Source organism: Elaeis guineensis, chromosome 1 (assembly GCF_000442705.2).
Source record: "Elaeis guineensis isolate ETL-2024a chromosome 1, EG11, whole genome shotgun sequence".
NCBI lineage: Eukaryota > Viridiplantae > Streptophyta > Magnoliopsida > Arecales > Arecaceae > Elaeis > Elaeis guineensis.
In genome coordinates, this window is record NC_025993.2 from 166266402 (window position 1) to 166280557 (window position 14156).

Genomic DNA, 14156 nt, shown 5'->3' on the forward strand with positions numbered 1-14156 from the left:
GGCAGAATTTATTTTTTTTAAAGAAAACTGATTGAAAGATGTATTTGTGCTTGTTTTCCCAAAGCCATTGAAACCTCCTTTCCTAAACCAATTAAGTTGAAGTACTTCAAAACTTACTGTGCTTTCTCAATATGCTTAGGTCTGAGGAGTTGATTCTGGATTACGGTATTTGGATAATTGGCTTGTTTGAGAAATGCTTATGATATCTAAGGAAATTAAGGTTAATGGATTAATAAATGTTTTTTCAGTAGAAATTTTTTCTATTAAAATGTGATTTCAGGATTTTAATGTTCGGTACTTTTTTGGACCTTGATCTGTAATTTTACTATGCAAAAGACAGTGTACGACCTCTTTTAAAAAAAAAATGTAATTGTTAGGTTTATTTATATTGTTAATCACATGTGACACAGTGTATGTTCTCTTATGTTTGCCTTTGTTTCAATTACTCTAGATATTTGGTGTCTGTCTTCATGGGTCTCAGTTATTGATGCTTAAAAAAGGGGCACACTGAAAGCGATTTTCTTAACTGTTATATCTGACTCTATTTTGTATGGTGTTTGCCTTGTTTTATCAATTGTATTAACCTTTTCTAAGAAGATCATGGTACTCAGCTATCCGTCAAAATCACATATCGACATGCTTGTCTTCTCTAGCTGAACTTTAAGAGGCAATTAGCTGTTCATTGGATTTATTTTTGTTGAGAAGTGTGCAATTCATTTTATTGCATCTGGTGTAGGTTCTGGGGTTGTGGATGGGTTGATGCAAGTTTTATGGGGAATTTTGGACTTGGAGCGACCAGAAACGCAGACGATAAATAGCATCGTGATACCCTCTGTGGAACTTATTTATAGTTATGCTGAATGTCTGGCTTTACATGGAGCAGAAGCATCTGGACGCTCTGTTGCACCTGCTGTTGCATTACTAAGGAAGCTACTTTTTGCACCATATGAGGCGGTACAGACATCTAGCAGGTTAGTCTTGCAACTGAACTGTATCTATAAGTTTTCATGCATACTGTAAATCCTGACTCAAATGGTGTTTTTTCTTTTGTTGATACAGTTTGGCCATCTCATCTAGATTGCTTCAAGTGCCTTTTCCAAAGCAGACAATGCTAGCCACCGATGATGCTGCTGAGAATCCTATAACAACACATGTTCCTTCTGATATGAATGCAACCAGTGGTAATGCACAGGTCATGATTGAAGAAGATTCTGCTACATCATCAGTACAATATTGCTGTGATGGTTGCTCAACTGTTCCCATACTTCGCCGCCGATGGCATTGTAATGTATGCCCGGACTTCGATTTGTGTGAGGCCTGCTATGAAGTACTGGATGCAGATAGGCTCCCTCCACCACATTCTAGAGATCACCCTATGTCAGCAATTCCGATTGAAATTGATTCTCTTGGAGGTGATGGCCATGAAATTCATTTCCCTATGGATGAGCTGAATGATGCAAGCTTAATGCAAGTTGCTACTGATATGAGCCTGCAGAATTCTCCATCCTCAATTCATGTCTTGGAAGCTACTGAAACTGGAGACTTCCCTGGCTCAGAAACCGACCAAAGGATAGTTTCAATCTCTGCATCGAAGCGTGCGGTGAACTCTTTGCTGCTGCATCATTTAATTGGTGAGCTTAAGGGATGGATGGAGACAACATCCGGTGTTCGAGCTATTCCTGTTATGCAGTTCTTCTATAGACTATCATCTGCAGTGGGTGGACCTTTCATGGATAGCTCTAAACCTGAAAACTTGGACCTGGAGAAATTTGTAAAATGGTTAGTGGATGAGATAAATCTGAACAAACCGTTTCCAGCCAAAACCCGTTCTTCTTTTGGAGAAGTTACAATCCTTGTCTTCATGTTCTTTACTTTGATGCTTCGGAACTGGCACCATCCTGGCAGTGATAATTCTCAGTCAAAATCAGGTGGCACTGCAGAAATACAAGACAAAGGTTTTGTTCAAGTTCCGTTATCAGCTTCTACTGCTCCATGCTCCAGTGATGACCTAGAAAAGAATGAGTTTGCCTCCCAGCTTGTCCGAGCTTGTTCCCTCCTAAGACAACAAGCTTTTCTGAACTATCTGATGGACATATTGCAGCAACTTGTTCACATTTTCAAATCCTCATCGGCAAGTATTGAAAGTGGTTTATCAGCTAGTTCTGGTTGTGGTTCACTTTTGACAGTTCGAAGAGACCTACCTGCTGGAAACTTCTCTCCTTTCTTTTCAGATTCTTATGCTAAAGCTCATCGCTCAGATATATTTATGGATTACCACAAGCTCTTGTTGGAGAACACTTTCCGGCTGGTGTATAGTTTGGTTCGCCCCGAAAAGCAGGACAAGTTGTTGGAAAAGGATAAAACATACAAGACATGTGTTGGTAAGGATCTGAAGCTGGATGGTTTTCAGGATGTTCTCTGCAGCTATATCAGCAACCCACAGACAACATTTATACGAAGGTATGCTAGAAGGCTCTTCCTTCATTTGTGCGGTAGCAAGACTCATTACTACAGCGTCAGAGATTCATGGCAGTTTGCAAGTGAAGTGAAGAAGCTACACAATCTTGTAAATAAATCTGGAGGTTTTCAAAATCCAGTGCCATATGAAAAGAGTGTAAAACTTGTAAAGTGCTTGTCTGCAATATCTGAAGTAGCTGGAGCGAGACCAAGGAATTGGCAGAAGTACTGCTTAAAGCACATGGACCTTTTGCCCTTTTTAATGAATGGGATATTTTACTTTGGTGAAGAATCTGTAGTTCAGACTCTCAAGCTTTTGAATTTGGCCTTTTACACTGGAAAGGACATGGGTCATTCCACACAGAGACCAGACAGTGGTGATGCAGGAGCTTCTAATAGAAATGGACTGCAACCCACAGATTCAAAGAAGAAGAGAAAAGGGGAAGAAGGAACTGATAGTGGTTCAGAGAAATCTTGCCTGGATATGGAGCAAGCTGTTGAGATCTTCAGCGACAGGGATGGCTGTGTTCTAAGGCGTTTTGTTGATTCTTTCTTATTGGAATGGAATTCAGCAAGTGTGCGCCATGAAGCTAAGTGTGTACTATTTGGCATTTGGCATCATGGAAAGCAGTCATTCAAGGAGGCCATGCTGACTTCTCTCTTGCAGAAAGTGAAATCTTTACCTACGTACGGCCAGAACATCGTGGAATATACTGAGCTTATGACCTGGCTGTTAGGTAAGATACCTGATAGCAGCATGAAGCAACATGAGTCAGGGCTTGTGAGCAAATGCTTGATGCCTGATGTAATAACCTGCATATTTGAGACTCTTCATTCACAAAATGAGCTTTTGGCGAATCATCCAAATTCTCGCATATATAACACTTTAAGTGGTCTTGTAGAATTTGATGGTTATTATCTGGAAAATGAGCCCTGTGTAACTTGTAGCTGTCCAGAGGTGCCTTACACCAGGATGAAACTCGAAAGCTTGAAATCCGAGACAAAGTTTACTGACAACCGCATAATAGTGAAATGCACTGGAAGCTATACTATTCAGTCGGTGACAATGAATATTCATGATGCTCGTAAATCAAAATCAGTGAAAATTCTGAACTTGTATTACAACAACAGGCCTGTCGTTGACTTGTCAGAGCTGAAGAATAATTGGTCATTGTGGAAGCGTGCAAAGAGTTGTCATCTTGCTTTTAACCAGACAGAGCTGAAAGTTGAATTTGCCATTCCTATTACTGCATGCAATTTCATGATTGAGCTGGATTCCTTCTATGAAAATTTACAAGCTTCTTCTCTTGAGTCATTGCAGTGCCCTCGGTGTAGCAGGTCTGTTACTGATAAGCATGGCATCTGTAGCAATTGCCATGAAAATGCATATCAGTGCAGACAATGTCGAAATATTAATTATGAAAATCTGGATTCTTTCCTGTGCAATGAGTGTGGATACAGCAAATATGGCCGTTTTGAGTTCAATTTCATGGCAAAGCCTAGTTTTTCGTTTGATAACATGGAAAATGATGAGGATATGAAGAAAGGATTGGCAGCTATTGAGTCAGAATCAGAAAATGCTCATAGGCGATATCAGCAACTGTTAGGATTCAAGAAGCCTCTGCTTAAACTTGTATCAAGCATCGGGGAACACGAAATTGATTCGCAGCAGAAGGATACAGTTCAGCAAATGATGGTGTCTTTGCCTGGGCCTTCATGCAAGATAAATCGCAAAATTGCACTTCTTGGTGTGCTTTATGGTGAGAAATGTAAAGCAGCTTTTGAGTCTGTCAGTAAAAGTGTTCAGACATTGCAAGGACTTCGGCGGGTGCTGATGACGTATCTGCATCAGAAGAATTCTGATGGTGCAGTGGCTTCATCTGAATTTGCAGTTCCAAGATCACCAAATAATTGTTATGGCTGTGCTACCATGTTTGTCACACAATGTTTGGAATTGTTACAGGTGCTGTCAAAATATACACACTGTAAAAAACAACTTGTAGCTTCCAGCATCTTATCAGAGTTGTTTGAAAATAACATTCATCAGGGCCCTAAAACAGCTCGTGTTCAGGCGAGGGCTGTTCTTTGTGCTTTCTCTGAGGGTGATGCAGATGCAGTGGCTGAATTGAACACATTAATACAGAAGAAAGTCATGTATTGCCTTGAACACCATCGTTCCATGGACATTGCACTTGCGACACGAGAAGAGCTATTGTTACTTTCGGAGACATGTGCTGTGGTAGATGAGTTCTGGGAAGCCAGGCTACGTGTTGCTTTTCAGCTGTTGTTCTCTTCCATCAAACTGGGAGCAAAGCACCCAGCCATTTCGGAGCACATCATTCTTCCGTGTCTGAGGATCATATCTCAAGCATGCACACCTCCCAGATCTGATGCTGCAGAAAAAGAACAAGGTGGTGGAAAATCTACTTCTGTATCGCAATCAAAGAATGACCATGGCATAAATCCATCCGTAACTTCAAATTGCCTTCCAAGTGCTAGTAAAACTCCAACAGAGCTGACAGAAAAGCATTGGGATGGTAGTCGGAAGGGTCAGGACATTCCACTTTTGAGCTATTCCGAGTGGGAAAAGGGCGCATCATATCTTGATTTTGTTAGGAGGCAGTACAAAGTCTCACAGGCGGTTAAAGGGTCTGCACAGAGGGCTCGCCATGATTCACAGAAATTTGACTATCTGGCACTAAAATATGCTCTTAAATGGAAACGCCGTGCTTGCAGAAAAACAGCTAAGAGTGACTTTTCTACATTTGCTTTGGGCTCCTGGGTCTCAGAGTTGATTTTAAGTGCTTGCTCACAATCTATAAGATCGGAAGTATGCACTCTTATTAGTTTGCTGTGCCCCCCAAATTCTTCTAGGCGGTTCCAATTATTAAACTTACTCATGTCACTGCTTCCTGCTTCACTATCTGTTGGTGAAAGTGCTGCAGAATATTTTGAATTATTCTTCAAGATGATAGATTCAGAAGCTGCACTTCTTTTCTTAACTGTGCGAAGATGCCTGACTGCTATATGTAGGCTGATAACACAAGAGGCATGCAACTTAGAGTCACAAGAGACAAGCCTCGGTATTGACATATCACAGGGGTTTGTCCTTCATAAGCTTATTGAGCTCCTCAGCAAGTTTCTTGAGGTGCCCAATATTCGAGTCCGGTAAGCATGTTCCTTTCCATCGAAATATTTTGCTACTGTCATTGATTCTTTTCCTCTGCTTAAGTCTTCTTGGTATTGGTGATAGATTCATGCGGGATGAATTGCTTTCTGAAGTGCTCGAGTCTCTTCTTGTCATTCGAGGTCTTGTAGTGCAGAAGACAAAGCTAATAAGTGACTGTAATCGGCTTTTGAAAGAACTCCTAGATGGTCTTCTGCTGGAGAGGACAGAAAACAAGCGGCAATTCATTCGTGCTTGTATATCTGGTCTGCAGAATCATGGCAAGGAGAGAAAGGGACGGACCTCTCTGGTATGGAATTGCTTAGTGCAGATGTGTTTAAGATATCTATTGAATGATCTTTTTTGGGCAAGGTTTTTTGCTGTCAGTCTCATTATGTTATAAAAGATTTTATCTTTCATTTCAATTCCCAGCACTAGTCATCCTCCCATAATCCCATTCATGCTGCTACATGGTGAATAGTTTCACATAGTTCCATACACTGGGGAGAAATATTCAATGTTTCCTTTTGTTTTTTCGTGCAATGGTGACTAGGCAAAATCTTACTTTGTTTAATTTTGAATGCAGTTTATTTTGGAACAACTCTGCAATATGATATGTCCATCAAAACCGGAGCCTGTTTATCTTCTGATTCTCAACAAAGCACACACTCAGGAAGAGTTTATCAGGGGTTCCATGACGAAAAATCCCTATTCCAGTAGTGAGATCGGTCCACTGATGCGAGATGTTAAAAATAAGATTTGTCATCAGTTGGACCTGTTAGGTCTTTTAGAAGATGATTATAGCATGGAGTTACTGGTTGCTGGCAATATAATTTCTCTTGACCTAAGCATCTCTCAAGTATATGAGCAAGTATGGAAGAAATATCATAGTCAAACTCAGAATTCTGTGTCCACTGCTGGTGCACCATCTTCTGCCGGTTCCACATCAGTCAGAGATTACCCACCAATGACCGTAACCTACCGGCTCCAGGTTGATTACAGGATCTGAAAATTTGCTTCTTTAACATTATTGCTGTTTATATTCACTAGAACAGTAGCTCTGTATGTGGTGCAATTAAATCTTACTTTTCATAAGAAGTATAGAATAATGGTTTTCATCTGTTCTCAAAGACTTGATTTTAGACATGTAAATATTTCTTTGGTTCCAGCACTCTGTGCATTATATAGTTTCCATGTATCACCTATTACTTGATACATATGCTTGTATCTTTTTCTATTAATGTACTTACATATGTAAAAAATACATCATTTTCCTGTATATTCACATCTCTTATTATTTGCAGAAATGTTTTTGTATGCTTAGTAGTATACATGCATAACTAACTCAATGCGGACAAAGTTTGTCTCACTTAGTTCGCACTGATCTCTCTGTGTGTGTGCGTGCATGCGCACGTGCACGTGTGTGTGAATGCTCACCTGCCCACCTGTATCTGTCCCTGTGTGTATATATGTGCTCGTTGGCTGGTCTTAGTCTTTTATAGCTATGCTAGTTGTGAGACTTAAACATGTTCTCCTTATTTTGACAGGGGTTAGATGGTGAAGCTACTGAGCCAATGATCAAGGAGCTGGAAGAGGAAAGGGAGGAATCACAAGATCCTGAAGTCGAGTTTGCAATAGCAGGCGCTGTTCGGGAATGTGGAGGTCTTGAAGTTATTTTAAGCATGATTCAGGTATGTGCTATCAATTGAACATATTGGAACAATACTCCATCTTTTATCGTTAATTGCTATATTTTGGAGCTGCTAGTTTGTTTCAAGATTAAAGAATTGCCTTTAGGCTTATTTTCAAGGGGACCTGCATTAGTTTTTAATTTTATGAAGTTCTTAATGCTACTTTACATGTTTGTTGAGCTTCTGTCCTGGAGAACTTGAGAGTTATGACGGTGAAATTCTTCACATTAAGGTCTGTGTTACCAACATGTACCAGCCTGTATTGACCATACCATACTGTATGGGTAAGGTACTGGTATGGTACCAAGGTTTGGTTCGGTATATGAATCGAACTGGTCCATGCTGGTCCAAACTGAGTAGAAGTGCTCCATATCACTCTGTACCGCTTGAAACCTGGTTGCGTATCATATCTTACCAATCCATATTGCCCAGTTTCTGGAAGTATTCTAATAAAAAGTGAGAAAAAAGGGGGTTGGAGCTATCTCGATGTAGGTGCATATTGTAGTACCGTACTGACCGAACTGGTAACCTGTTGGTAGAGCAATTGGAACCGAGATTGTGGTCCTTGCTTTACAATATATTTTAGGCCTTATCTCTTCTTTATTCTTCCATTTGTATTTGGTGCTAAAAATGTTCTATTGTGTTACTAGTTTATCACATGTTTTATTTAAATGATTTGGAGAGTTTTCTGCACTTAACTTCATATTTTGTGCAGCGACTACGTGATGATGAGCTGAAGTTGAACCAAGAAGAGTTGGGCTCGGTACTTAACCTTCTCATGTACTGCTGCAAGGTACGAGAGAATAGACGAGCCTTACTACAATTAGGAGCTTTGGGGCTGCTGCTTGAGACAGCAAGACGTGCCTTCACAATAGATGCTATGGAACCAGCTGAAGGCATTCTTTTGATTGTTGAAAGCCTTACTATGGAAGCTAATGAGAGTGACATTGGCATTACACAAAGTGTACTTACAATTTCTAGTGAAGAAAGTGGTGCTGGTGAACAGGCTAAGAAGATAGTTCTCATGTTCTTAGAAAGGCTATGCCATGCCCTAGGTGCCAAGAAGTCAAATAAGCAGCAGCGGAATAATGAGATGGTGGCAAGGATATTGCCATACTTGACTTATGGGGAACCGGCAGCTATGGAAGCACTTATTCAGCATTTTGAACCTTACTTGCAAGACTGGGGTGAATTTGATCAGCTTCAAAAACAGCATCAGGATAATCCCAAGAATGAGATCGTGGCTCAACAAGCAGCTAAGCAAATATCTGCTTTGGAAAATTTTGTTCGAGTATCAGAGTCACTAAAGACAAGTTCCTGTGGGGAGAGGCTGAAGGATATGATTCTTGATAGGGGAATCACGAAGGTTGCAGTGAGGCACCTGGGAGAGAGTTTCTCGGTTGCTGGGCAGGCTGGGTTCAAGACCAGTCCAGAATGGGCAACTGGTTTAAAACTACCATCAGTTCCACTAATCTTGTCAATGCTGAGGGGACTTTCAAAGGGTCATTTGCCTACACAAACATGCATTGATGAGGAGGGAATCTTACCCCTTCTTCATGCTTTGGAGGGTGTGTCAGGAGAAAATGAGATTGGTGCAAGAGCAGAGAACTTGTTGGACACACTGGCTGACAAGGAGAGTAATGGGGATGGTTTCCTGGGGGAGAAAATATGCAAGTTGCGACATGCTACTAGGGATGAGATGCGCCGTCGTGCTCTGAGGAAAAGAGAAGAGCTACTTCTGGTAAATTTTTATTATTTTATGCTTTCTATAAAATGTTTTCTTGATAGTCTTAACATTTAAATAACTTGTAATATTGTATAATTGCAATGTGATTTTTTAGTATTTAGGAAATAATACATAAGTGGCACAATTATGTCTCTGTTGCAACGCTGGTTCCATTCTTATTTTTCAAGTTTCTCTGTCTTTCTTTGTAAACTCCTTTAAATGCCAAAGTAGTCTGGTATTTTACAGCAGGAAAGAAGCTTGTTGCAACAACTGCTATTCTCCATAAATTGAAACTTTGCTCCCTTTTGAAGTTAAGTAGTAGCGCTTTGTTGGTTTGGCTATCTTGAAGATGGCAATTGTGTATAATCAACTTCTAATTTCTACTTACCAGAAGGTCAGCTTTTGTTTTCTCCCCCCTGCTGAGAAAATGGGATGCCATGTTGTACGCTTTTTTTTTTTCCAATTCAATTTGATAACTGCTGGATGCAAATCATAATATAAAAAAAGAGGGCACTTGTTTGGTAAATTATATTTTCATATTTGGGTTAAATCTTCTAAGATTTTGTTTTAGCTCAGACACCTGGAATAGCGATTTTTTTACCAGCACAAGTAATAGATTATCCAAGGGTATAGTGATTGGAGCCTCAATGATACTAGCATAAGTTATTCCTCATACAAGTGCAAGTTATATAATTAATGCAATGGGTCCTTCTAATTAATTCTGAACATAAAGTCAATCTGTTTTCTGTGTTCTGCTTCTCTTGTAGGGGCTTGGGATGCGACAAGAATTTGCTTCAGATGGTGGTGAGCGTATTGTTGTTGCCCAGCCTGCCATTGAAGGCTTGGAAGATGTAGAAGAAGAGGAAGATGGGCTGGCTTGCATGGTATGCCGAGAGGGGTATACTCTGAGGCCCACTGACATGTTAGGTGTCTACTCTTATAGCAAGCGGGTGAATCTAGGTCCAACAAATTCAGGAAGTGCCCGTGGGGACTGTGTTTACACAACTGTCAGTCATTTTAACATCATACATTTCCAGTGCCATCAGGAGGCTAAACGAGCAGATGCTGCACTGAAAAATCCTAAGAAGGAATGGGAAGGAGCTACATTGAGGAATAATGAAACCTTGTGTAATTGCATCTTCCCTTTGAGGGGCCCATCTGTTCCTCTTGCACAATATGTTCGCTGTGTTGATCAATACTGGGACAACCTGAATGCCCTAGGGCGCGCTGATGGCAACCGTCTCCGACTACTGACTTATGACATTGTCTTGGTATGACAATCTCTATTCTTTCATTTTATTGTGTTTTGCAACCTGGCTTTGAGAGAGATGTCAAATTGATCTATAATGTGTAGTTAGGTCACCATCATTTTATGGATGGTTGTGCACAGTTTGATGAAAAGCAGAACATATCACTGGTTGGGAGTGCCACAACAAACAAATTGTTGAATTGTAGATGATGCACCACTACCCCTAGATCTAAACTTGATACCATCAGGGGAAGATCTCTAGTTTCCTCCAATATTGCTATCATGTTAGGCTAATATCTGACAGAAGGAATAGAATGGCTGTTTAGAAAATCCTATATTTGTAGCGTTATCAAGCATTCAAAAGGAACTTCGGACGGGATTTAGTGGGAGAAATGGTCTATTGTAACCCAGTTATTTAATTTGGGGTTTTCTGAGATTCCATTCTGGGTCTCATCACCTTTTTCTTTGTAATTATCCTCGTCTTTTTGCTTCTTATTTCCCTTTCTCTTACATCGGAAATGCTTGGTATTCTCTCCTGGTGTGGCATAATGGAGCATTCATGCAACCCAAATTATAATGTCTATTTTGTTCCAGATCCTGTTGTCTTTAATTGGCTGGCAACTGTTTTTTCTTAATGCTGCTTGTATGATATTACATTGTGTATGCACTACCCTTCAGTTATTTCCTTCACTCTGAGATGTTGCAGTGTCTATGCTCCATCTCTCAATATCTTCATTAAATTATTATGCCAACGTCTTTCCATTGTCTCAGTGATTGCTTTTTATTTGCTCTCTCTCTCTCTCTCTCTCTCTCTCTCTCACACACACACACACACACGGAGCTCTCCCTGTTGAAACGGACCAGTTCATGCAGCTTGCTTCTTGTATTGTGGAAGCATAAATGAGATTGCTTAAGCGATATGTGGTAGGCATAATTCATGTCCAGCCTTCCTTTATATAGTTGCTAACATGTAATTAGGAGGATAGGAGTATAGTTACTGCTTGCATTGCACCGCACATTTCTCATGGCATGTCACTAAGCCCAGAATTAATGACATCAAGAGTCCATCACATGCTAGTCGAGATCTTATTGCTGCTTTGCTCATTGTAATGATTGTTATTACTTTTCTAGTCTTCAATATTTTTCTTACACTTCATAATAATAACGATTAATATTGTTGTTGTCATCATAGCTGAACTCATTAAATAAATATTTGTTGCTGACAAAGTCTTTCCCTTTTGCTTGTTGGGACTTTCTTTGGTGTGTTTATAAAGATCTGTTTCATTGGACGTCTTACCCTGCTATTAATAACACTTGTTGGGTCATGCAATTTGTTTTCCAGCTACGAAAGTTACCCATTTGGCCTCCATCATATTCATACAACATATTTACAAATATAGAGGTGCATGCCCTGAAATGTTCCTATAGGCGTGTTAGATCTCAATATGATACTTGAATGTTCTGAACTAGGCAGTTGATAGATTTGAACGTGATAAGCATTGAGTGCACTTATGCAATCAGAATGTCTTTTGGTGATCATTTCTCATGGAGAAGCAAATGCACATGGTGGCAAACTATCTTTTATGTGCTAATATATTGCCTCATGCAGATGCTAGCTCGGTTTGCAACGGGTGCTTCTTTCAGCACAGACTGCAAAGGTGGTGGAAGGGAGAGCAACTCCCGCTTCCTCCCTTTCATGATTCAGATGGCTTCTTTCCTACTTGACCAAGGAAGTGCGAACCAACAGCAGCGCCGAGCCATGGCAAAGTCAGTAGCTGTATACTTATCTAATGCCTCTCCCACTTATGATTCTCCCAGTAGGCTTTCATCCTCTCTTCCTGGGGCTCGTTCTGCTGGGTCCTCTGAGGAGACTGTCCAGTTCATGATGGTTCATTCTCTTCTCGCTGAGTCTTATGAGGACTGGTTGCAGCACCGCCCAACTTTCTTGCAGAGGGGAATTTACCATGCCTTTATGCAGCACAAGCATGGCCGGTCGACCCTCCGATTGTCCTCAGAATCATCTGCTAGTGTTGTCAAATCAGATGAAGGACCCTTGACAGATCTTAATGACAGCAAGAAACTGTTCGCCATCATCCAGCCGATGCTTGTTTACACTGGTTTGATTGAGCAGCTGCAACGATTTTTCAAGGTAAACAATGCATCAAGTGGGGCAAGTTCAAAGGGGTCATCAGGAGGAGATGAAGGGGGCAGTGGCTGTGGTTTGGAGAGGTGGGAAATTGTGATGAAGGAGAGGTTGGTGAACATGAAGGAAATGATGGGATTCTCGAAGGAGATGCTCTCATGGCTGGAGGACATGACTTTAGCCATTGATCTGCAGGAGGCATTTGATGTGATGGGGGTGTTGGGAGATGCCCTGTCAGGTGGGTTTTCCCGGTGCGAGGACTTTGTTCATGCCGCAGTTCTTGCTGGAAAGAGCTGAGGATGGACCATAGTGGTGTGATGTTTGAAATCATTTATCCTCTTGCCTGATGATGTGCATAAGCTGTGAAGGCATGAACGGATGTGCTGTAGCATGTACTGAATGAAAATCTCTCCATCGCTTATAAAATCTCTTTTTTGCACTCCATGAGCAGTTGATTTGAACTGGCAAATCGTCGGAGTTTGTTTAGGATTTTCATCAAAAGTTTCACTTTGTGTGTTCTGCGAGATTTTTCCAAGAGCTAGAGCTCGTGTTTGTGGTCCTCCCGACGCTAGTCAGAATGTATGAGTCTTAATGGAAAGTTTGAAGGCTCTTGGAGGATGCATGGGGCCCATGCTTTTTCCAATACTTGAGATGTGAATGGAGTCCAGGTACATAAACTGGGACAAAGAAAAGAAGGGTGCTATGTAGAAAAAATGAAAATAGCGATATTGCAAAAATCTATTATTTGAAAACTAGGAAGATTGTTGCGATTAGGTACGCTGCTTATGCTTATGTATGGTGGACACAGCTGTGGTCGATTTTGTTGGGCAGAATTTGAGTGTCAAATGCTATACATACATACGTATATGAGAGAACTTGGAGTAGGTCTCGAAGCAGCATAGGCAGAACATGAATCCAAGTAACTGATAGTAACGTGGTAATTTCTGGCTTTGTGCTGGCTTTGGTCAAACGGAAGTGGATCTTTTAGCTGATCGAACATCGATTAAATTAGAAGAATTTTGATTGAGTTTCTTAGCATTCCGTATGAACAAGAGGATGTTGTGCTAAATTTTGACGGGGAGGTGATTTGGATGCTTGATGTGTAACCCAACAAATTATGCAATAGCACGAACAAGTCTTCTATTTTAGGGATCCCTCGATAATCTCCCATACAACTGAAGTTTTAGTGGAGAGACAACTATAAAAGAAATCAAGGGAAACCGGGTGACATTGTATTATCAAAACCCAAAAAATATTTCCGTATCCATTGCTTTTTTGGATCCTAAATGCCGAGGTTTCCTTATCTTAATTTCTGTCACCTGCTAGCTTCCTCCCACCAGCAACCATGTGAGGAACATTCCCCGAACAGCTTAACCCTACATCCAGGTAGTCCCATTGGTGTTCTACTAGATTCTGTTTTTCAGCTTTGATAATGCTTCAATATATTCATCTGGCACTCCAGATTTACGGAACCGAACAGAACCTTCAACATAGAAAAATGCAGAGACCATTTTTTGCTTTAATGTGTGACTATCTTTTTTGCTTTTCTTTGTTGGATTTCTTTTATTTTACCTGATAAAAAAACTGTTGTTTATCAGCTGAAACCAACATAATGTGAAACACCTGTTTTTGCTCGATATCACAAAGTTGCCCCGGGATAATTCTCAAAAAAGTTGGAGATTCAGAGACAATGCTGACTTATAAAATGTCAGGCTGAATTTTGT

The 14156-nt window shown here is 40.6% G+C and overlaps 1 protein-coding gene across 1 annotated transcript in view; it reads left to right on the forward strand.

The window, feature by feature from the left end:
- The window catches only part of LOC105060303 (auxin transport protein BIG), a 28103-nt gene extending 15232 nt beyond the window's left edge, over positions 1 to 12871 (forward strand). The window contains exons 7-14 of the mRNA XM_010943964.3: positions 737 to 971; positions 1060 to 5625; positions 5711 to 5933; positions 6210 to 6614; positions 7171 to 7314; positions 8030 to 9055; positions 9808 to 10311; positions 11899 to 12871. Coding sequence (XP_010942266.1) covers positions 737 to 971; positions 1060 to 5625; positions 5711 to 5933; positions 6210 to 6614; positions 7171 to 7314; positions 8030 to 9055; positions 9808 to 10311; positions 11899 to 12729 — 7934 coding nt within the window. The 3' untranslated portion in view covers positions 12730 to 12871. The remainder of the gene's footprint in view (positions 1 to 736; positions 972 to 1059; positions 5626 to 5710; positions 5934 to 6209; positions 6615 to 7170; positions 7315 to 8029; positions 9056 to 9807; positions 10312 to 11898) is intronic.
- The last annotated feature ends 1285 nt before the right edge of the window (positions 12872 to 14156 follow it).